Consider the following 23,492-nt stretch of genomic DNA (forward strand, 5'->3'; position numbering starts at 1 on the left):
CTTTACAGCGGTGGAGCTCTTCTGTGAATGTCTGGATGAATGTGCAGTTAGAAATAATAACAAAAAAGATTACAAATTAAAAAGAAACTAATATATTTTTAAATAGAAAACTGCTATTTTTTTTTACTTCTTAGTAAAATAAAGACCAAATCTGCTTCTGATAATACAGATCTTTTTATATCTGATGTGCCGTCTAAAACTGCATCGTATCTCCTCTTTATAATCGTTTGCCTCCGTTATCGGTTTCTACGCTCAAAGAAAGGAAATGTTGAATGTATCTAACCAGCTCATGTCATCTAGCTGCACGGTTGCTTAAATGTAAAGAGTAATATACGTTGTTATGTTAAAAATACATGTATATCACTGTATACATGTAAGCAACTAAGTTGAGTGGAACCAGTTGACATGACTTGGTTAAGTAAATTCATATTTTCTTTCTTACAGTGTACTCTGCAGCACTCAGACTCATAAGGGTAACAGTAGCAGGAGGTGTCAGCCAAATGACTCTAACAACGTCTCAAGTGTCAACAATAACAGGTGTTGATACACAGTCATACAACAGTAGCCGTGCCTTTATTACCCCAGTTCTTGTGTCAGCTAAACACTGTAAAAAATAAATATTGAATTTACTTAAAGCTGCAATGACTAATTTAGAAAACAAAGTAGCTTAAAACAATCTTTCATGCCTGTTAACAATGTTCTAACATAGAATAGCTATGTGGAGATAAAAAAATGAAACATTGTGTTGTGGTGATGTCACATTTGTCTACAAACCTTCACCAATAACATGTTTTTGGTTGTTGGTCTCGCCGAAGCACCGCACTCGTGTTTTAGAACCAGAGCACCATAAATTTAATCTTAACATATTATATATGAGAACAGTCCTTTGTCTTTATGTCTAACAGTTTTATCTTATCTTTATCTTGTATTTTTTTATCTTACCTGCTTTTCTTTGAAGTAAAGCTAACTGTCTGTTGCTGCTGCCTCTTGACCAGATCGTCGATGAGCTCTCAATCGACTCATCAGCATAAATATAGGTTAAATAAAATAAATAAATGTGAAAGGTTCTCTGCTAAGTAATATCAGAAGGTGAAACATCTGGCTGCTACCACTTCAACTTTAGGACTAACTACCCAAGTCCCAAAAAGAAAAACACCATTTGAAGTCATAGGTAACAAAAAACATATGGAGCTAGAAAATAGCAACTGGTGTTTAGCACTTTCCTGTTTCCTCCGGCATCGCGGGTTTCCAGTTCAGAAGCGTCTCAGGGAAGACACCCGAGAGGAAGGGAGTGTTCTGTGATTGTGTTTGCGTTCAAAACCTAGCTTGTTCCGTTGATTTGCTATAACAACTTTAACTAATTCAACTGGTTCCACTAGGCCAAGTTGCTTAACTGTGTACTGTTATATGTTCTGTTTAAGAGCAAGTCACCCCCGACCAGAGCCTTACTCCACTCCTACTTCCTGTTTGAAATATGGAACAAATGCTGTTGCCTGGTGGAGCGGCTAACAAATACACACACAGGCTCATAACGGCACTGTGACATCTTATGGTATCAGCTGACATCATAGGGTACCTCTTAGCCAATAGCAATGGCAGATTTAAATTCAAATGCTGTGCAGCTTTTACCTGAAGAGGGCGCAACACTGACAGTTTAAGGAAGAACATTTTTATGTTAACTAAGATGCACTAAAGTGCCAAATTGTTGAGTACACGTGTCTACAGCACGATTAGAGACTTATTTATATAGTTTATCAGCAAAATAAAGTTGATTTGGGGTGACTTGCTCTTTAAGTAAAAGTATTTTACTCTTTACTTTGAAGGAACTAGGTTTAGTGAAACCAGTTGACATAAATTGGTTGAGCAAATTCAACATTTTCTTTCTTAGAGTGTACTTTGTGTGTGTGTGGCTCTTCTATTCTTAAAATAATTTCCAATCTCCACCATGATCCAAATTAGAAAAGTGGTTATAAAGCTCGGATCACTTTACTATAAAGAAAAACACAAGTTCCCCGTCTACAGGTTATTTATAGAACCCGTACAGGCCGGAAATGGCTTTCAATCCCCAGTGAAAGTCTGTCATTTGATAAATATGGTGCTGAAACATAAAGTCACTAATCCATTGCAGAGCTCTTCTTCTTCACATGTGTGACAAACTGCAGAGTCATCCGTCTGCAGTGAAGGTAGAAGTAAAAGCGCAGTGATGATTTACACTCAGGCCTTCCCGTTACATCGGTTATCTAAAACCCTCAACGGGGAAGATGAGACAACGTTTAAAACGTGTTGTTTTCTATTTCTGGTTTAATGTAAATTTTCAGTTGTCTAGTGGCACCTCTAAACTCTAGTTGCCATATTTTAGTCAAACACACGAAGGTGACGTAGACATCCATAGGTTCTAATTTCACTTTTTGTATTTTCTGCTCTAATCCAGTTATTGTGTTCATAGCAGAACACAATCTTTTTCATCTTTCATTGTGCTTTCATTGCAAAAATGGCCTCACAGTGGAATTAATAAAGTCTTATCTGTTTCTTTTATTCTGAACATGGTTGAGTTTTAACGTGAGTTTGTGACTTCAGTAACAAACTGTGACCACTCCAGCTAACTTCAGGGTTTGTTTCAGGATGCTGGTTCTGGTCTATAGGGCCTTACATGGACAAGCACCATCATACATTGGTGATCTTCTCAGTCCCTACACCCCCAGCAGGTCCCTGAGGTCCCGTGATCAAAGCCTACTGGTTGTGCAGCGCACCAGGCTAAAGACCAAAGGTGACAGATCATTTGCTGCTGTGGCCCCCAGACTCTGGAGCTCTCTCCCCCTGAGCCTGAGATCAGTGGACTCAGTGGTCTCCTTTAAAAAGCAGCTGAAAACTCACCTGTTCAAGCTGGCGTGACCTTCGTCACCACCCTTTCCTTATTCTGCTCTTATTACGCCTTTCCTCGCGATCCACAGATTTCCCTCTTTCCTATTCGTTTTCTCTTTCCTTTTCCTTACATTATTTTTTTTATCACAGTTTGTATATTTTTTCTCTCAGTTTAAACATATTTTAATCGTTTAAAAAATCTTTTTATACTGAAATGTTTTTTGTGTGAAATAACTTGTGATTTTTAAGTTGAAAGGGGCTTTATAAAAGATAGTTTTCTTTCTTTCTTTAAATACGAATATTACTAAAATACTTTAACGGTCTTCTACTTTTTGCCTGAAGAAAAGAGTATTTTTGTTCCAGACAAGTTTTCAACTGATGATTCTGATCATTTTAGTGTTTTTTTTTTTTTACTTTTCTTCACATTGTTTTTTTTTTTTTTTTTTTTTTTTTGTCATGGGTAAAGCAGTAACTGCTTGTACTGCTGTCCAAGTATCTGTTTGAAGAAACTCCCTTTTAAACACAGAGAAGATGCAAAAAGTGTCAGTCAAACGTTCACTCAGGGTGACACTCACAAAACAAAACCTGGTGAACTGAGAGGTCTTGATCTGATGGCTTTCTATTTCCATCAAACTAACTAATAGCTGAAAAAAGCCCACCTCTAGAGATCTCCCAAAGCTCTAATTGGCGTTGGGTGCCAGAAGTCAGAGACATGATAGGTGTCAAGAAAGCTGAGAAGAAAAAATCTGTTCTTATTCTGTCTCTCTGTCCTTTGGTCATGGAGGGTAAGTTCTTCAGTTGGACTCAAGACAATGCAACTTTTAGAGGGACTATTTAGATGATCCCACATGGGGTCGTTAGGGTCCTGCAAGTGTCAGATATCATCTATAAGTGTGTGTGAGCATGCACGCTGCATATACCGGCACAAATGTGCTTGATCTCACATGGATATTCTGTTTTTATTTGAATAAAATAACAACTTAATCAAAAATGAATAAAGAAACTCCTTCAAAATAAAAAGGAGGTTCTTCAGTTCGGTTGTGACACCTAGTGGCCACTGAATGCTATTGCAATAAACAAATACTTTTTTTTTTTTTTTACAAACTTAGCTGGATTTATTAATTCTCAACATGTTCCCCTTTCTAAAGGGCACAGTGAAAAGTATTGATCCACTTATGATGTACATAAAACACAACATAATGTGGCAAATATGATGAGCATGTATTATCATCCTTTTTGCATGTTTCAGTTCACATTTGATGTCGTCGACTCAAAGATTTAGTTTGCTTGTTTCTCTCGTCTGACATTGCACATTTGAAATCCTTTCTGTCCCTCTCTGCAGCTGGCAGAATGGTAATGACAGATCTGTTGAAGGCTGAGGAGATCAAGAAAGCTCTTGATGCCTTTGCAGGTCTGTTTCTTTCTTTGTTCTCTGCAGCTCGGTTTGCCTTTCTCAGCAGGACACAAAGCAAGAAAACCTTTTCTTGTTCTGTACCTGTAGCATTACTGTAAAAGTGTCCTCTAATGTCCATTTTAACTCTTGTAGCTGCAACCTTTGAACCGAAGAAGTTCTTTGAAATGGTGGGAATGAAGGCCATGTCAGCTGACAATGTCAAGAAGGTCTTCCAGGTTCTGGATGTGGATGGTAGTGGCTTTATAGAGGAGGAGGAACTCAAGTAAGATCATGCAAAAGCAAAAACATTGACAGTAAAATAAATGCATGTAATGCTAGAATTATGCACGACTCCATAGGTTTGTACTGAAGGGGTTTTCTAAAGATGGCAGGGATCTGACTGATACGGAGACAAAAGCATTCCTCCAAGCCGCAGACAAGGACGGTGATGGCAAGATCGGCATTGATGGTGAGAGACAGGAGAGACGTCACTGTCCGACGAGACAGCTGCCGTGTTCAGGACCAAAGATAATGAAGCACCTGCAGTTTAGACTTTGTGCTCACTTTCATTTTAACTTTTCTCTTCATTTGCAGAATTTGAAGCCTTGGTGCACGAGTAAGAGCGGGGGTGAACCCCTTGTTCTTCCTCCTCTTCAACCCCACGTTCACATTTTGCAACTGCCACCTTCAAGCTCTTCCGTTTTCCTTCTGGACCCGATGATCGGAGACCGACCGGGCCTGTTCCACACGACACACTACCTAAAACGGGCCAACAGGGACGAGGAGAATCATACAGGAATAAAAGACATCAGTTTCACTTATAGTTTTTCCATTTTTTATTTATATTTACCCACACATGACGTATGGATTTCAGGATTATTGCTAATGACTAATGAGGATAGATCGTGGTCTAATAAGAGATGTACTAGAGCTTTGAACGGTGTTTCTGTTTCTCTCATCTGTTTTATGGTTTGTACAGTTGTGCATCATGTCTTTACCACATTTATCTTTGGATGTTGGCACATCAGTTCACTTTCGTTCCTCTCTTTTCCTCCTCTCTCTAACACTCATCTTCTTCTTCTCACCTCTTGACCTTCCTCCTCCTCCTCCTCCTCCTCCTCCTCACTCCCTGCCTCTGATCATGTGATGTAGTAAAAATAATTTCTAAGGAGAGCCGTGAAGAGAGAAGACATGAGTAAGAAACGATAATAAAGAAAACTTTTGAACTATTGTGTCTTTGTTTTTCACTGAGATCACAAAACACCTGAATCATCGTCGTCTTCCTCCGCTTATCCGGGTCCGGGTCGCGGGGGCATCATCCCAACTAGGGAGCTCCAGACCGTCCTCTCCCCAGGCTTCTCCACCAGCTCCTCCGGCAGGACCCCAAGGCGTTCCCGGACCAGATTGGAGATGTAACCTCTCCAACGTGTCCTGGGTCGACCAGGGGGCCTCCTGCAGCAGGACATGCCCAAAACACCTCCCCAGGGAGGCGTCCAAGAGGCATCCTGACCAGATGCCCAAACCACCTCAACTGACTCCTTTCAATCCGGAGGAGCAGCGGTTCTACTCCGAGTCCCTCCCAAATGTCCGAGCTCCTCACCCTATCTCTAAGGCTGAGCCCGGCCACCCTACGGAGGAAACTCATTTCGGCCGCTTGTATCCGCGATCTCGTTCTTCCGGTCATTACCCAAAGCTCATGACCATAGGTGAGGATTGGGACGTAGATCGACCGGTAAATCGAGAGCCTGGCTTTCCGGCTCAGCTCCCTCTTCACCACGACAGATCGGCTCAGTGTCCGCATCACTGCAGACGCCGAACCAATCTGCCTGTCGATCTCCCAATCGCTCCTACCCTCACTCGTGGACAAGACCCCGAGATACTTAAACTCCTCCACTTGAGGTAGGACCTCTCTCCCGACCCGGAGTTGGCAAGCCATCCTTTTACAGTCGAGAACCTGATCCTCATCCCAGCCGCTTCACACTCGGCCGCAAACCTACCCAGCAAGAGCTGAAGGTCAGAGTTGGATGAAGCTAGGAGGACCACATCATCCGCAAAAAGCAGAGACGAGATTCTCCTGCCACCAAACTCGACACACTCCACACCACGGCTGCGCCTAGAAATTCTGTCCATAAAGGTAATGAACAGAACCGGTGACAAGGGGCAGCTCTGGCGGAGTCCAACCCTCACCGGGAACAGGTCCGAATTACTACCGTCTATGTGAACCAAACTCACGCTCCTCTGGTAAAGGGACTGAATGGCCCTTAACAAAAGGCCACCCACCCCATACTCCTGGAGCGTCCCCCACAGGGTGCCCCTGGGGACACGGTCATAAGCCTTCTCCAGATCCACAAAACACATGTGGATTGGTTGGGCAAACTCCCATGCCCACTCCATCACCCTTGCAAGGCTATAGAGCTGGTCCACAGTTCCACGGCCAGGACGAAAACCACATTGCTCCTCCTCAATCTGAGATTCAACTATCGATCAGACCCTCCTCTCCAGTACCTTGGAGTAGACCTTTCCAGGTCTAAACCAATAACAGCCTTCCTCATCACAAGCCAAGATGGTGGGTCCATGAATGTTAAGTAATGGTGTGATGTAGATTTGTCAGACTTTTCAAATCCTAGATTTTCACCATCTGTTTTCTATGAGAAGCTAATCCAGGAGATAGGTGTAGGAGACTATTTTAATGTTTAGCCTGCATGGAAAACTCAAACTGACTGATTATAATCAGAAATAAGATTTTAAAAATGCTTTTTCAGTGTTCCACACCTTTAATGAAAGAAATGATCTTGAACATAAGATCCAAACACTCAAAAAACCTTATTTCTCTAAATATGTACAAAGGGTTTCAAAAATCAAAATTCCACTTTCATGTTTTCACTTTTTAGAGGTAATAAAGCTCACACTTTTGGATTAGGTACAAAAAGTAACCTAGCTTATTTACAAAACCTCCAGTTCTGTTCACCAGGCTAAAGGCCCTCACAGTTAAGAAAGACAAAAATAAGAGATCTCCTGCCTCCACCTCCGCCGACGGATCAATGGATCCGAGGAGCAGACCTGTCGTTAGTCGTCGTGGGGCGAAGCTTTACTGTGGCGAATGGGTTTGTGCCTCTGAAACGAGAGTATAACGGAAAATGTTACACAATACAGCACACGCTCAACACACACACACACCTGATCTAGGTTAGAAACCTGACAACACACTCTGAGGAAGGTAACATTTCACTTCAGGTGGTCAGCATGCCTCATGGTCGCTTTTTCTACAACTCAGTTTACTGTTTCAAAAAGATGAGCTCATCTTTAGTGTAAACATGGCTGGTAATATAATATATATGTAATTTAATATATAGGTAATATTTAAACAGATTCACCTGGGAAACAAAGGGTTATCGGGTGGGCCAGGCGGTGATAATGTCTAAGAAAGGAGAGGTGATGTAGAATTAGAGAAATGTTCACGTGGAAATTTTCTTCCAAATTCAAGACAAAGTACCTGGACATCTGAAACTTTGTCAGTCTGTCCTTTTGGAACTGAAGAGACTGGTCGAAAATCTGCAGATCCCCTTCTGAGATTCAAATTTTGTGAAGGAGGTGGTGGAGGAAGAAACAGAGGCTTTGTCTCCACTGCAGCTTCTGCCTTCCTCTCAGGGACCGGAGAGAATGGTCGGAAGTCTGCAGACGCTCTACGGTTGGGTGTAACCGGTGGTGGGACATCGCCATGACCCCTGGCCTCTGATGGGTCGGTATCAAGCAGATTGTTCATGCTGTGGCTTCGTACAGAACCACTACTGCAAAGGTCAGACGTTTGACAGAATGTTACAGCTTATTTTTCCGCACAGAACGATGACCTAAACGTTGCTAATATCTTTGTGAAAACATCTCTCTTCTGTAATTCTGCTAGCAGACTGACAGGAACTCCCACCTGGTTGCTATGGAGAAATTTTCAACCGGAGCCACGTATGCAGCTGGGAACCAGCCCTGACTGATGAAGATAAAACAAAACAGATTACAAAACTACAAGTTCAAAGTAACTTCCCTGGCCTCTACAGCAAAATGAATCATTTACATGAACCTAGCTCGTTGACCAACGTTTTGTGCTGAATGAATCTTTAATAAAACTGTAGCTTTACCACCTGTGCGTATGATATTACACATAATGAACCCACCGCAGGCTGGTGTCAGTGCGTCCATACAGCCAGCCGTTACGAGGCTCTTGGACCAGAACAGTGACAGTTTCTCCTCGACTGAATGGTAAAAGCTTTGGGTTGGATGAAGAGGGGTGAGACACCAGGGCTCTCATGGGTCTTCCTCCTCCCAAACCCAGAGATTCCCCCACTGAGCTGGAGCGGGAGCGGTTGGGGAGCGGGGATGGCGCTAGAGGGTCACAAAAGAAGCAGTAAGCATGAAGAGAGGAGAAAATGTTTATCATATAGTCAGCTTTTAATATACAGCTGCAAATGAGTGGATGTAGCTCTCACCTCTGGAGGGCACTCCGCCTAGCGCCAGCTGCTCCCGCCGGGCCCAGGACATATCCTCGTCTCTGGCTACGGTCTGCAGCAGAGAGCCCACTGATCCTCGAAGCTACACAGATTACAGATTATATATCATCCAGTGAAAATCATCATAGGAAATCTGAAAGTTCGTGTTTTGAAATCTTAATTGTTCTGCAGCTCTGTTCGTGCATTTTTTTAAAAAGTGTGATGGTCTTTGTTTCTTCTTAAGTCGTTTTATGTCAGCTCTGAACTTGCACCAATGCAGTAGCAGCTAAACAGTTAAGTACAGGCTGGCTAATGTGTGGGATGATATACCTGCACCTCTTGATCCAAATGATTAGGAGTTCGAGAACCTCTGGTCTCATTCACTTTCTCCTTCCACCCATCTGCCTTCTGCTGCAGGGAGGTACCAGTCTGAATGTAGATAAGAGACATGAGCAGCTAATCAGACAGAAACAAGATGAACACAAATTAAAAATGCGCATTTAGACTTCAGTTTCATAAAAATCAACATGTTCGCTCATGACTGAAGAAAAATGTCGAGAAACTTTGAATATTTTGCTAAAGGAAGATGGAAAAGGGGAGTTCTCACCTCCCCCTGCTGGTGTAAATTTGTAAATGCAAGACTATTCATAATTTAATTAAACATTATATATATATATATATATATATATATATATATATATATATATATATAGTTATTTTTATTATTATTATTATTATTATTATAAGCAAACAAATATAAGAAATGGTGTTCTTTGGAATTGCTTTTAAAATATAGCACTTCCTGGTGAATTGCCTTGTTACAAACGTTACTCACAATATGTAAATCTATTTCAGGCTGCTGAGAAGTCTTTGTGGTTTCTTCTTCATATTTTAAAGCCCAATGTGAGGTGAGAAGTAATCATTGAACTGAAATCTGAAATGCATTCCATCAAATGTTACTAAATAATCCACTCTGACCCTTATAGGTTGAGTAGTATTTTTTTTTCACCTTTTTATTTTCATTTATTGACATTAAAATAAAAATACAGAACAAAATTGCTACAAACCAAACTGAAAAAGGGGACAGAGAGAAGAAAAGCGTATGCTATCTGCCCCTTTTAACTAAAATAACATTAATTCAAATGAAACAATCATATGATTCTTAAGATATTTTAACAATATAGTTCCTGGACTGGCTGGCCGACACAACCTCAACCCATGAATTGAAAAAAGAAAGAAAACAAGTTACACGGGAGGAAGCATAAAGTTATAGACCTATATACATACATATATACACATATGAATACATAGACGTGTTTCCTTTTTTCATCCCCCCAACCCCCCTCCCCTCACGCATTTATGTAACAGATCTATATAAGTTAATCATTTCATTTTTTATCTCTTTTTTGAAAGTCAGTATTGTTTTTGCATTCTTGATTTCAGTATTTAATTTATTCCACATTTTAACTCCATATATGGACACACAATGTTCCTTTATGAGTATCCGATGTCTAGGTATGTTAAATAATTAATGTCCTTTTAAATCATATTTGCTATGTCTTTTTGTAAATCTTTTGATTAAACCTGCAGGTACGTTCCTTTTGTTTGTATTATACATAAATTTTAAAATATTGTAGTCCACCAGATCATAGAATTTTAGTGTTTTTAATTTTATAAATAATGGATTGGACGGATCTCTGTAGATGCTCCTTGTGATTATTTTTATTGCTTTTTTCTGTAAAATGTAAATGGAATTTGTGTAAGTTTTATATGTTGTTCCCCAGATTTCAGTGCAGTAGTTCAGGTATGGTATGATCAGTGAGTTATATAACAAATATAGTGAATTATTATCAAGTGACCATTTTGCTCTATGTAACAGTGCAATAGTTTTAGATATTTTAGTTTTGACACTGTTTATATGTAGTTTCCAAGATATTTTTTCATCAATGATGACTCCCAGATACTTCACTTCTTTAACTCTTTTAATATTAATCTCATCTATATTTAATAAAATTTCATCATTTGAATATGTATTACTAAACATCATAAAACATGATTTATCCCTGTTCAATGATAGTTTGTTCCCATAGTTTAATTTTTTTCATCTCTGTTTGTATCACTTCTATCATCTGCTCAACATTATCTCCTGAATAATAAAAGGTTGTGCCATCTGCAAATAAGGTGCATTTTAATATATTGGATACCTCAACAATGTCATTTGTCAAATGATAAATAGTTTAGGGCCCAGTACCGACCCTTGTGGTACACCACAAGTAATGTTATTTATATGTGATTTTGTGTTGTTTATTTGAACCAATTAATGCCTATCGGTAAGATAACTTGTTGTCCATTTTAGGGCCATCCCTGTGATGCCATATCTACTAAGTTTTTCAATAAGAATTTTATGGTCCACTGTATCGAATGCTTTTTTTAAATCAATAAAGATACTCATGAGATGAGTTTTTTTGTCAATGGCTTCCGCTATTTCGTCTGTTAATTCCATTAATGCCATGGATGTTGAATGATTTGTTCTAAAACCATACTGACTGTCATTTAATATCTCTTCTTTGATCAGGAATCGGTCCAACCTAGCAATATATAATTTATCTAATATTTTTGAGAATTGTGACAATAAAGATATTGGTCTATAGTTGGAAAAGATATGTTTGTCTCCACTTTTATGAATTGGTATGACTTTTGCAATTTTCATCCTGTTAGGAAATGTCCCTGTTGCAAAAGATAAATTACATGCGTAAGTCAATGGATGAATAATACTTTCTATTATATTTTTTATTAATGTTATGTCTAAACCATCACAGTCAGTACTTCTTTTATTGATGCATTTATTGATATTTCTTATTTCATCACTAGTTACTGGACTTAAATATATACTGTTTTTATTGCTTTTGTTTTTTGCCAAGTCAGGTCCCACATTAGTATTTTAAATTCCTGGTGCAGGATTTATTTGAAGGAAGGCACTGTGGAAAATGTCTGAAACAAAACCAGTTTAAACAAGGATATGGAGAAACAGCGAGGATAATAGAGTGGACTTGTTGTGTGGGACTAGTAGACCTGAATTTACCTTGTTTACAAGAAACAATAGAGACTGAGTGAGGCCGCAGTGCTTCTCTGCCAGGAAACGATACCTCCTCTCCTCTTCCTTCAGGATCTCCTGCTGACTCTGCCTCAGGTAAATCATGTAGTCACTGTTCTCCTAAAAGCAGGAACACATTAAACTATTTTTGCACGTACAGTGGCACAAAAGTATCACTAATCTGTGTGCGTACCAGAGAGTCTCTATAAGCTCCTCGTCTAAGTTGTTTCTCCAGAGCTTCGGCCTGGTTCCTCACCTCCAGCTCGTACACTCTGCGACTGCCCTGCAGAACATTAATTTTCAGGAATCACGACTTTGCCTGAATGTGTTTTTAAGCGGTACGCTGAGTGATGTTTGTGCAGAGGTGCTCTGCTTTACTCTTGGCCACATTTAATGCTAGCAGGGAATCATGTTGCAGGTCACCCCACTCACTCATAACCAAACCTCAAGTTCCTGCAAAAAACAGCGTGTTCTTGCTCTGGCTGTTTTACAAGGCTGGCACATCTAAAACAAATGCTGAGGGTATTTGTTTCTATTGAATGCACAACTGTAAAAAATCAGAAAGTTGCTTTTGACTGTTGATTTTATTTGTTGTGGACCAGAAAATACTGAATTTTAATCATGTGCAATCCATCTCCTGATCTTATCAGCTCTCGGACACGTGTGCATGCCTTTGATGGTGAGTTTGGTGAGTAACTAAGTTCTGTTTATAGTTGCTTGGGCTACTTTAGGATTTAACTTTTTAATAAAAAATAAATAAATACAAGATTTTACTCTGTAGCCTCAGGCAAAAATTAGGAACGGGGGACTGCTAATTCTCTGGGTTAGCCTTAATGTGTATCGTCCTGCAGCAATTAGCTGTGCAACACAAAAAATGTACGTTGACTTTCTCTAACAATGTTTTATTAGCATATCTGCTAATTAATGTAATACTATTTGCTGCTGTTGTGTAATGCTACTGTGGAGGTAAGTTGCAATAATTTAAGCCACCAAAAGGTGGCCCTGAAGTCCTATCAGCTCTAGCTGCATATTCATAATCAGTTCTGCTATATTCAATTTAAAAATTATAATATCTACTTCATATTTGCAGATCTCCAATCAACAACTTACTCATATCAGCTCACCTCAATGTACTCTTCATCTAGCTTGATATTCTTCTCCATTGCTTGCAGCACCTCAACCTGGAACCACTGAAACTGTAGCAGGAAAAAAGACACAACTTTTGTTAGGCAGCAAAAACCTTTGTGTGTTTATATTTGTTTTTCATTAGCGTTAAAATTGTAGTTATTTGAAATTTGAAATACTGCATTTAAAAATGTTTTAAACTTATTTAATCATGCTAATGCTTTGGGATGCAGTTACTTTACATTTAACAAGTAAAAATACCGACCACTCCTTCCATCTCTGCTGTGAGTCTTCTCTGAGTTTCTGATATCTGAATCAGAACATCTCCTGTTTAAAGTAGAAAGAAAATACATTGTGAGTTATTTGACTGGATCATGAAATGTCACTATAGGTTTTCTGCATCTGTATACAGTTTTTCTCAGTCGCTTTGGTGCGTTTCTCAGATCAGAATTAAAATTCTCATAACTATTAGTTCAACCTCCACAACATTTAGTCATTTGTGCACATCATAGTAGCAATTTATCCTTTCTCTGAACAAACTGCAAATGATTTTGGACATGTATCAGTTGCTTTCATACATTTCTCTGCTGTTTTCTGACATTTCCATTTGCTTATGTCATGTCAGTCAAAATGAATTATACTTATGGATGCTGAATATTCACTCTCAATAAAACTAATAGTCTTACTTTCATTGCTTGAGTCATTACACAAAATTGTTGAACTAGTTATCAAATGTCAAATATCAGTCATCTGTCAAGCAAATTCTAAACCTTTCTTTATCATTTTATTCTGGAAATGTCTCCTAAATTGAACAATTGATCACAGGTGAATTTCATCTGTCACTCATGAGGAGGTGAATCCTCCATTGGCAAGCATATATGAACTGAGCAGGAGCTAGTGTGTACCATTTCTATACTTCTGTATACTTCTCCACTCCAGGAGATACTTTCCTCGCTGCATTGCGAGGGATGACATCCATTGTGATGTAAATGAAAATATGTGGCCAGACAGACAGGAACGTCTGGATGTGCCAGAATGATTTACTGTACCTGTATGTTACAGTACTGTGCAATACTGTATGTACTGTTACATGTACTGTATATTGTTCACATTTGTGCACAGTTCTACCAAAAGGGTGATTTTTTGTTTACATGTATTCTACAGTAAACAAGTGACTGTAGCATATTTTCCTTTTGCACAATGCTGTAGAATTACAAACACTTCCATACAGTAAAAATGTAAAACGTACGTATTCAGTGTCTCAGTTACTCCCAAAACTCCCATAACATCTACAGTAACTTTACTGCACATTTCAAATGGCTGTACAAGTAGGGCATAGTGCTGTCTTGAGCATTTTCTGGTGTCACCAAATATTCTTGCAATGGAAAACACTGAAATTATAAACTGTCATAGTGAAAACATGACAAGGCCATTTGACTATCTTGTTCATAGAGATGGTGTCAAGACTTTTCATTTTGATGGCACTGACAGTTTCATTGACATGAATACTTGCTTTTGAGGAATGGATTATCAATTTTGAGCATGTGACGTGATTTTGCAGGCTATCCACTAGGTTTTGCAGTTTGCACTAATTGTTTTGAGAAATGCACTAACTGCTGTGCAAATGTTAATAGTGTTCTGAGAAACGCACCAAAGCGACTGAGAAAAACTGTAATTTAAAGGTGCATTATGTAAGAACGACATCTTGTGGTCAAACTTGGGTACTGCAGACCCTATATCAAATCTGCTCACAGCAACTGTTGCCAGTTACGGATCAGTGCCACAAGATTCTCGATGACAACCAAAGATGAGTCATACACAGTAAGTTGATAAGTATATACATACATTCCTCACCTCTCACAGGACACCTTTCACAAAACTGTCTGCTTGACCCTTACCAATCTGGGTTCAAATATGGCCACTCCATTGAAACAGGTCTGTTAGCAGTGACAGAATCCTTAAAAGATGATTGATCTATCGGCTGAATTTGACACTGTCAACCATGACTCCCTTTTGTCTATACTCTCTCTGGGCATCACAGGGAAAGCACACACTTGGCTTGAATCGTACCTGACAGGACGATCTTTCAGTGTATCTTGGCTTGGACAATCTTCTGCTGTTCACGATCTTGCCTCAGAAGTCCCCCAGGGCTCTGTACTAGGACCTCTTTTCGTTACCATATAAACCACCTCACTGGGTGAGATCATTCGATCGCATGGCTTCTCCTACCACTGCTATGCCGACGACACCCAGCTCTATCTGTCATTCCCACCGGATAACCGCACAGTCTTTGCACGAATCTCGGACAGTCTTTCTGACATATCAAGATGGATGAAATCCCACCATCTCTAACTCAACCTTTCTAAAACTAAAACTGCACCCCTTCAACTACTGCAATGCCCTCTTACCTAGTCTTCCAGCCTGTACTGTGAGACCTCTTCAAATGGTCTAGAATACAGAGGCGCGTCTGGTCTTCAATCAGCCTAATAGAGCATATGTCACCCCTCTCTTGAGCTCCAGTGGCAACCGCTAGCTGCACGCATCAAATTCAAATCCCTAGCACTACAAAGTCCTGGATGGTACGGCTCCCATCTACCCGAATCCTCTTGCAAAGGCTTACGTCACGGCTCAGCCACTCCGGTCATCAAAGGATCATTGGCTAGCAGTGCCTACCAGACTCTTTTCATGTATCATTCCACAGATGTGGAATGACCTACCAAGCACTACAAGAATAGGGGCTTCCTTGTCGATTTTCAAGAAACACCTGAAGACCTGACTCTTCAGAAAGCATCTTCTAAACTAGCACCCTCCCAGCATTCATCCCCCACTCTACTACACACTCCATGTTCACTTCTCTTGTTTGTTGTTAGCCTCAAGGGCAACCTAAGTCGCTTTGGACAAAAGCGTCTTTTAAATATATAAACATAAACATTTCATTTGTTGGTGATTGATTAAAGTAGCTTAATATATTTTTTGCGCAGAGTATTCATTTTCTGATTCATTGTTAGCATTTTTAGCTGAAGGTTAGCTCAACGTTAGCCTTTGTCAACCAATATTGGAGTAAAACAAAAATATGCCGTGGCTTCTTAAGGGTACTAGAAATAACTTCTGGGTCACTCCTTTTACTGGCTAAGATTCCTTCCACAACGCTGCTGACGTCTGGCGGCCAGTGTCGAATTACAAATGCAGTTGCAGACTTGGCAACCTCTGCGGCATCAAATTTGATTGGCTCTGGAAGCAGGAAGTACAGAGGTAGGACAGATTGTAAACAAGGCCTATGATGGAAATCTGTTTCAGAGTAACCTTCCTTCCAACATGACTGAGACTTAGGTCATTTTGTGATTATATCACTGTGAAACTCTTACTTATTGTACCGTTAAAAGGTGTGGTTCACTCGTTTAATCAATACATTTGCGGGGGTTTCTGGTAGGAATGAATGCTTGCAAGATGTACTCAGGACAAAAAAAGCCCAGAAATACTTGGATCAGCAGGGACTAGACTGCTGCAGCAGAGTGTCACAATACAACAGGTTTTGGAGTCTTATTTCCTGATATTTGGACATCTCACTTTGGATTGGATAACAGCAACGGCTTGCCTACCACGGACTTGCAATGTGGATGTTTTATCTCCGCAAACAACACAAGCCTGGAGGGTGATGTTGCTAATATTAACAGTTAGGTTCTACTTGTCAGGACGTTCTCTACTGTTTCCTGGACGTTAAAACAATAACAATATTCCCCGTCTTCAGTCAAGATGGGTGAGTCCATGAATGTTAGGTGACAGCGTGAAGTAGATCTGTCAGGCATTTCTAATCGGAGATTTTCACCATCTATTTTTTATCAGAAGCTATCGCAGGAGATAGGTGTAGGAGACTATTTTCATGTTCAGCCTGCATGAAAAACTAACAGTGACTGATTAAAAGAGGAAATAATATTTAAAAGATGTTTTTTTCATAGTTCCACACCTTTAAATAACTACCGGTTTCTAATAGAGTGTTTACATTAAAAAAGAAATAAATCTCAATTTCATAATAAAGCAACTCTTTGTGTTGATTCAAGCCTACCTCTGCTGTAGCAGTCTGGGTTATCTGATATATGACTTTCACACTATGACTCAGGTCATTAAGGCTCATTTAATCCAACCATCCAAACTGCTAAGAAGGTTGAAGGTTATCAACAACTTTACATTATGAGTGCCTCTGGGCTTATTTCTTGAGAGTAAATTAATGAACTGAGTGCAGTTAAATGACTGTCTTCATCTATAATTCAGATGTCATCACTTTAGAGGGCCTGTGGTCACGCTGTGGTTCCCTTCTCAGGCAGAACAACCTAGATTAGTATTTGTCATGTTGTTGTTGTTGAGGCTTTACACTCTTAAAAAGGAACTCAGTACCATAATGTTTACAGTTTTTAATTAAAGCTAGCACTCTTCTCAAGAGACATGGTATACATGATACTGTTAACAACAAATGTGTACCTATAAGACAGAATATAAGAGATATTCTACTTCATAATTAGTGTGTGGAGAACCACCTTGATAAAGATTGACCAAAACAAAAAAAGTATATATATATATATATATATATAAATACACATACATATATACCTATACATATATACATATATATATATATATATACATATATATATATATATATATATATATATATATGTGTGTATATATATACATACGTACATACATACGTACATACATACATACGTAGATACAGTACATACATACATACATACGTATATATATATATATATATATATATATATATATATATATATATATATATATACATGCCATTTTTTATCAGGGAAATTTATGCTTCTTTTTCTTGAATGTGAGAAATTAAGTTTAATACTTGCTGACTAACATAAACACACATTCACAGGGACACACTCTTACCAAGAGAATGAGACGAAAGTGTGTGAAGGGCCTGATCACCCATCTTAGCCACAGCACTGAAGTAGGCCTCACTGCAAACAGCTAAGGCTGCAGAACACACACACACACACACACACACACACACACACACACACACACACACACACACACACACACAGACGACATCAGGAACTGCTGTTATCACACATTTTCAAAAATGCTCTTAATTGTGTCGCTAGAAAATCCTTTTATTTAGGAAGATAAGCCCGGCAGCGCTGACAGCTGATACGTGATTCTGGTCCAGGAATAAACCTCGTGCCAGAGGGTTTAGTGTTACCACGCTGCACTGTGAGTGACGGCTTATTCGTATTTCACGAGAAAGAGTGACGCATTAATGATGCATGCTGCTCATCCCACTCACTAGTGTGATGATGACTTAGAAAATATCAATATGTTAATTTGTTGTGATTTTGCTTTCTTGTAACATGAACTCAAAATTTATTTTAGCTGAGAATTTATTGCAGTGCTGTTTTTTTAAATCTCACGTTTAACCACGCAAATTTTATTGAACACTCCAGTCTTGAAGCTCTATAGAAAACAACATTAAAAATTAAAGGGCTCACACTCCTTGAAATATTGCAATGATATATGACATGTGAACATCTATCAAATCAGGTTCGAGCTCAGTGTCTGTTAAATGTTCAGGCTTATAGCCAAGTTGGCTCCTTATACATCCAGTTATTACTTTCTGGAAGTTTATTCAAATGCATCCAGCGGTACTTGGGATACTTTACTAAAAGAGTTGGCCACAATTCTTATAAAAAATGTATTGAAAGTTATCGATAGAATTTCCCCGCGTCTTGTCCAGCTGTAAAGCAATCAGAATTTATGTTTAAGTGTCGAAGACAAGCCTGTGACAGCAGTAGCTCGGGAGGTAAAGCAGGTCGTCCAGTAATTGGAAGGTTGCAGGTTCGATCCTGGCTCTGATTGCTGCTACTGTGTCCTTAGGCAAGAGACTTAACCTGCCTTGCCTGCTGGTGGTGGCGCCAGTGTTCGACAGGCCTCGCCTCTGTCAGTGAGCCCCAGGGCAGCTGTGGCTACATTGTAGCTCATCCCCACCAGCATGTGAATGTGTGTGTGAGTAACTGATCGTGTTGCAAAGTGCCTTGGGGGGCTGTAGAACCCTAACCCTGGTTTCACACTGGAAGCATCAGCAGCGTGAAACGGCAGCAGAACGGTTTACTCGCAGACTTCAAAGCGGTCTTTTTCACACCGGGAGAGTCTTGGCAAAGGCACGGCTTCCTCTCTGTGCTCTTTGCAGGACTCACGAAATTACAAGATCCCTCGAGACTTCAGGTCACGGTTTGTTTATACAATTCACCATTAAACCCAAAAGAAGGAATTCACGTTTGATATCGCTTTTTGATGTCATATACATATATGATGTTGTTCCTCTCCAGTGCCTGGATTAAAGCCATGAAAAACACACCGCTGCACTTCTGGAATGATGTTGTAAGTAAATAATCAGCTGGGTCACACGTGAGCTTCATATATATGAAATTGCATTGCTGCAGTACTTTTATTTTGAAATTTACCAGTGATTTTACACTGAAGCTGTGTATGATTTCCTGTCAAGCTCTATGTTAACTGTGGAAATTGATGCATCCCAGAAGCGGCACGCGGCAAAAATAGACCCCGACCATATCTTTAGCGGTGTGGCGCGACATTTCTAGGACGTGCTGGTTTGAAACACTCCATAGACTATAATGGATTCCATCTGAAGCAGTGATGTTCCGCTTCTGTTCCGCACCGCCGATGCTTTCAGTGTGAAACCGGGGTAAGAAGGTGCTATACAAATACAGGCTATTTACCATTACAGTTTTACTCTCACAGGTGGAGCGTTATAGACTCAGCTATAATGCCTTGCCTGATATTAAAAATTTTATAGAAATATTTTGGTTGTTTTAAATTCCAATGGACACGGAGATGGAAATGAAAGAGAATGGGGGAGGAAAGGAAGAGGTGGGGGAGCGGATGTACAAGAATCCACTTCTAGACCTGCAGAAAGAGGGGAAAAATTGTGGCACAAAAAAATACCACAGAAACAAAATATCACTGTGCCGCCAACATGAGGATGTATAACAACAGTAACAATTTTTGCTGAAAAACACACAGTAATAATTCACAGTGTATTTAGTGCCAACCACAGCCTTAGGTAGGTGTCAAAATCACCCAAATGTGCACCTGTGTGTGTACATGTCCAACAGTGAGTGTGAGGGGCCATAGACCTGCGGAAGATGGGGGAGATCCAAGCCCCAGAGATCTAGGGGTCTACAGGGAGAGATTGCCACCGGAGCAACCCCAACCCCCTCCCAAGAGGGCCAGCGGCCTAGGAGATAATAACGGCAAGCCCACAGGCCCACCTGCAGCCGCCCACTCCAGGGCAGGCCGAGTTTGGAACTCAGTGGCCCGGGGACTGACCAGCCAGTCATTTTTCTGTTTGCTAATGTCAATTAGCTGTGGTGGCCATCTTGAAGTGGGTTGACTGTAGAATTTATTCACTTGTATTTGTCCACCCGATGAATATTTGCTGAAAGATTCATTAAATGATTCTTGAAGCAGTTTAGAAAGCTGTACTTTTGTACTTTAACCCATTTAAAAAGCTGAAATTGAATCTACAGAAGTCATTTTAAAACCTTGTATACTTCCACCTGAGTAATGAACGAAAATTCTTTTGACTCCTCTCAATATACAAAATCCACCCCGACATTAGAATGACCTTTTGTAAAGTCAGTCTTACTCACCTTGGAAAGCTTTAACGTAGCTGTTTCCAAGTGCAACAAGCTTCTCGAGACCTGGGTTGAATTGCTCCATGAGGTGCTGCAGTCACACAGTTAAAAAAAGAGTCAACGGGGGAAAGTCAGCTCCATGTAATGAACTCAAATAAAATAACTTAAGCTCACCGAGTAGACGCTTAAAGTTGATTTATGTAGATTCTCACTGCTGACTTTTGACATGGTGACCAATTTCCAAAGACAAAATTAAGTTCAGAGAAAAAAAACTGTCAGACTCAATGAAGTTTTGTTAAATTGAAGGTCTGTATTTCCATTCAAATTTATGAAAAAGTTTCTTCCAGTTGCCTTTCCTCGGTCCACAGAGAGTCCCACTCTTTCTGCTGCTGATCCAAAACCAATAACACCTTTCCCTCCCTCCCTCTTTTTTTGTTGTCCATTAACAAGCTCCTTTGCAGGCTTGTCATCACCTTTTTGTGTGGAGAGAGAGAGCAAGCATGTGCAAAGAAGAGAAAAGGGAGTAGGTGGCATTGATATGACTGGATGAATTATTGATTCATGACCTGAAAGAAAAGGAGGACAGCCAGACATCCCTATGACGTGTGGACTCACACCCGAAGAAGCATTGTAACCCAGGTGAAACCAGCAACTGTCCTAAAATCGGGCAGATGTTAAGCAATAATTTTAAATAAATTAAAAATGTATTTTCTAGTTGCAATTCTTGTTTTTTATGTACCTTTTTTAAAATTAAATTTAAGTTATCTTATGGTCAGCTAAATAAAAAATAACAACAGGGATATCATTTCGGTTTTGATTGTAGTGTATTTTTGTAAAACTGTATTTATAACATTTGTTTTTAATTACCATTTTGACCTTTAATGATTCAAGTCACAGTTTACAACTTTCAGACACAAAACAACCATTGGTAAAGAAGAATCTTTTATAAACAATAACAATTAAGCTCAATAAGATGCATAAGAAGCAGACTGGTTCAGATTTTGCTTGGTTGAGACAAAAAGACAAAAAAAAGAAAAAAGATAAATAGTGATATCCCTCTTAGGTTCTTTCCACAACCCAATTAGTGATGCACTGATATGAAATTTTTAGGCCGATATCAATATCCGATATTAAGATCATTATGGCCGATAACCGATATTTGCCAATACCGATATACTGACATTAATGCTTCTAAAACCAGCAGATTTTGTTTATAATGAAAATTATTAAAGCAGAACTTACATTATTATGTACACACAACACACACACATTTACAGATCGGAGATGATTTCATTCACTGTTCACATGACTAAACAATCCCCCCCCCCCACACACACACACACACACACACACCCCACACACACACAGAAAAGAAATGTGATCTTACCCTGAAATGTGATCGAATAATGAAAATATGCGTCTAATGCAGTCAAAATAAAAAATCTCGGTAATGTTTGTGGCTGGCATTCATGCTAAAAGTTACCTCCATTATTTTGTTTCTCAGTGATGTACTGGAAATTTCCCCCAAAACCATGTTTATGCTCTGATTGTGAGCTACTAAAAGATTTCTTGCAGGACATGTTTTATATAACAGATGATACAAGAGAGAGGTGGGATGCTGCTCACTCTTTAGTGCTCCATTTCAAATGTGCAAGGTCATCATAGATGACATTCTGGCCACTGCCATCATTTCTCCGTTGCTCCTGGCAATGACTTACAGTCTCCAGGACAGTTTTCAAACGTCTACTGAGAGCGGTGAGGTGAGGCTCAGAGAGCAGTGGGGCCACCTTGTGAAGAGGATCCTGGGACAGCGAGGCTCTCATCACGTCACTAATATGATACTGAGGCAAAGAGAGGAGCCGAAGACGCAGCCAGGTGGAGTGACGGATTCTGAGGAGACAATTAATGGAAAAAGAAAAAAGAGTGACAATGGACTAGGGTGGAGCAAAATAATGTAGCAAAGAGAAAAAAATAAGTGAAAACAATACAAATGATTGACTGCTCCCATGCAAAAGCAAAAAAAAAGTATTATTTTTAAAGAAGGCACTGCAAGAGGATCGCAAGCCTGTGATTGGTCAGCATGCCACTTCCTTTAAATTCATCAGCAGGACTGACATTCCCCCTTCAAAAAAAATAACGAGAACTAAAGATATCTAGCGGCTGAAATGGAGCAAAACGGAGAATGGTTCATGGTAAAAGTCTAATGATGTGAACATTTATACATGCGTGACTGAAGAACAATATGCAGCAAACTTTTAACTTGTGGAGGGAAACCGCATTTTTAGTTTGGTAGTGGCGACTGCATGAAGAGGTGGAGGAGAAAAAGGGGAAAATTGTCCGCATTAAAAAGTTGAATTACATAAACACAATATTAATATATATATATATATATATATATATATATATATATATATATATATATATATATATATATATATATATATACATACATACATACAATAGTTGCCGGCTCACGCTGGGCAAGCAGCACACTTGGGTAAGCAGCCAGAATCCCAGATAAGCCAGTAACGGTAAATGGCCTGTATTTGTATAGCGCCTTCTTAGGGTTCTACAACCCCCCAAGGCACTTCACAACATGATCGGTCCTCCACCCATTCATACACACATTCACACGCTGGTGGTGATGAGCTGCATTGTAGCCACAGTTGCTCTAGGGTGCACTGACCTATAAAAATAACACAAGCCTGAAGTTCTGCCATGTTGTGAAGCTGCTAATGCTAATGGTTAGCTTCCACTAGCCCAGACTCGCTCTGCTCTCTCCTGGATGCAAAAATCAATATAGCCTTCTGCAGTTTGAGCCAAATGGGTGACTCTGTTAATGCTAATTTACAGTATGATGT

General features: G+C 39.6%; 3 protein-coding genes across 4 annotated transcripts in view; 1 reads left to right on the forward strand and 2 right to left on the reverse strand.

The window, feature by feature from the left end:
• pvalb7 (parvalbumin 7) overlaps positions 1-5,485 on the forward strand; it is a 44,188-nt gene extending 38,703 nt beyond the window's left edge. For both annotated transcript variants that reach the window (XM_015943558.3, XM_015943559.3), the window contains exons 2-5: positions 4,205-4,273; positions 4,409-4,538; positions 4,615-4,724; positions 4,850-5,485. In XM_015943558.3, coding sequence (XP_015799044.1) covers positions 4,205-4,273; positions 4,409-4,538; positions 4,615-4,724; positions 4,850-4,875 — 335 coding nt within the window. In that variant the 3' untranslated portion in view covers positions 4,876-5,485. The remainder of the gene's footprint in view (positions 1-4,204; positions 4,274-4,408; positions 4,539-4,614; positions 4,725-4,849) is intronic.
• Positions 5,486-5,588: 103 nt separating this feature from the next.
• On the reverse strand, positions 5,589-20,859 carry baiap2l2b (BAR/IMD domain containing adaptor protein 2 like 2b). The gene is made up of 14 exons (XM_015943561.3): positions 20,806-20,859; positions 20,647-20,722; positions 17,864-17,950; positions 13,218-13,279; positions 12,952-13,023; positions 12,021-12,110; positions 11,816-11,947; positions 9,064-9,162; positions 8,734-8,836; positions 8,422-8,629; positions 8,178-8,237; positions 7,749-8,043; positions 7,630-7,673; positions 5,589-7,369 (listed from the first exon to the last, which is right to left on the reverse strand). The coding sequence occupies exons 1-14, from the start codon at positions 20,857-20,859 to the stop codon at positions 7,294-7,296; spliced, it is 1,458 nt and encodes a 485-aa protein (XP_015799047.1). The 3' UTR covers positions 5,589-7,293.
• Positions 20,860-20,902: 43 nt separating this feature from the next.
• The window catches only part of LOC107375173 (extracellular serine/threonine protein kinase FAM20C), a 53,792-nt gene continuing 51,202 nt past the window's right edge, over positions 20,903-23,492 (reverse strand). The window contains exon 11 of the mRNA XM_015943563.3: positions 20,903-22,521. Coding sequence (XP_015799049.3) covers positions 22,254-22,521 — 268 coding nt within the window. The 3' untranslated portion in view covers positions 20,903-22,253. The remainder of the gene's footprint in view (positions 22,522-23,492) is intronic.

The sequence above is a fragment of the Nothobranchius furzeri genome, chromosome 6, assembly GCF_043380555.1.
Source record: "Nothobranchius furzeri strain GRZ-AD chromosome 6, NfurGRZ-RIMD1, whole genome shotgun sequence".
NCBI classification, from domain to species: Eukaryota; Metazoa; Chordata; class Actinopteri; order Cyprinodontiformes; family Nothobranchiidae; genus Nothobranchius; species Nothobranchius furzeri.

Coding starts and splice junctions, on each gene's coding strand:
- baiap2l2b (XM_015943561.3), bottom strand. CDS start 20,859: ATGTCAAAAGTCAGCAGTGAGAATCTACATAAATCAACTTTAAGCGTC. Junction 9,163..11,815: donor TATTGTTTCTTGTAAACAAG/GTAAATTCAGGT, acceptor ATCTACATTCAG/ACTGGTACCTCCCTGCAGCA. Junction 8,630..8,733: donor AGGCGGAGTGCCCTCCAGAG/GTGAGAGCTACA, acceptor GTGACCCTCTAG/CGCCATCCCCGCTCCCCAAC.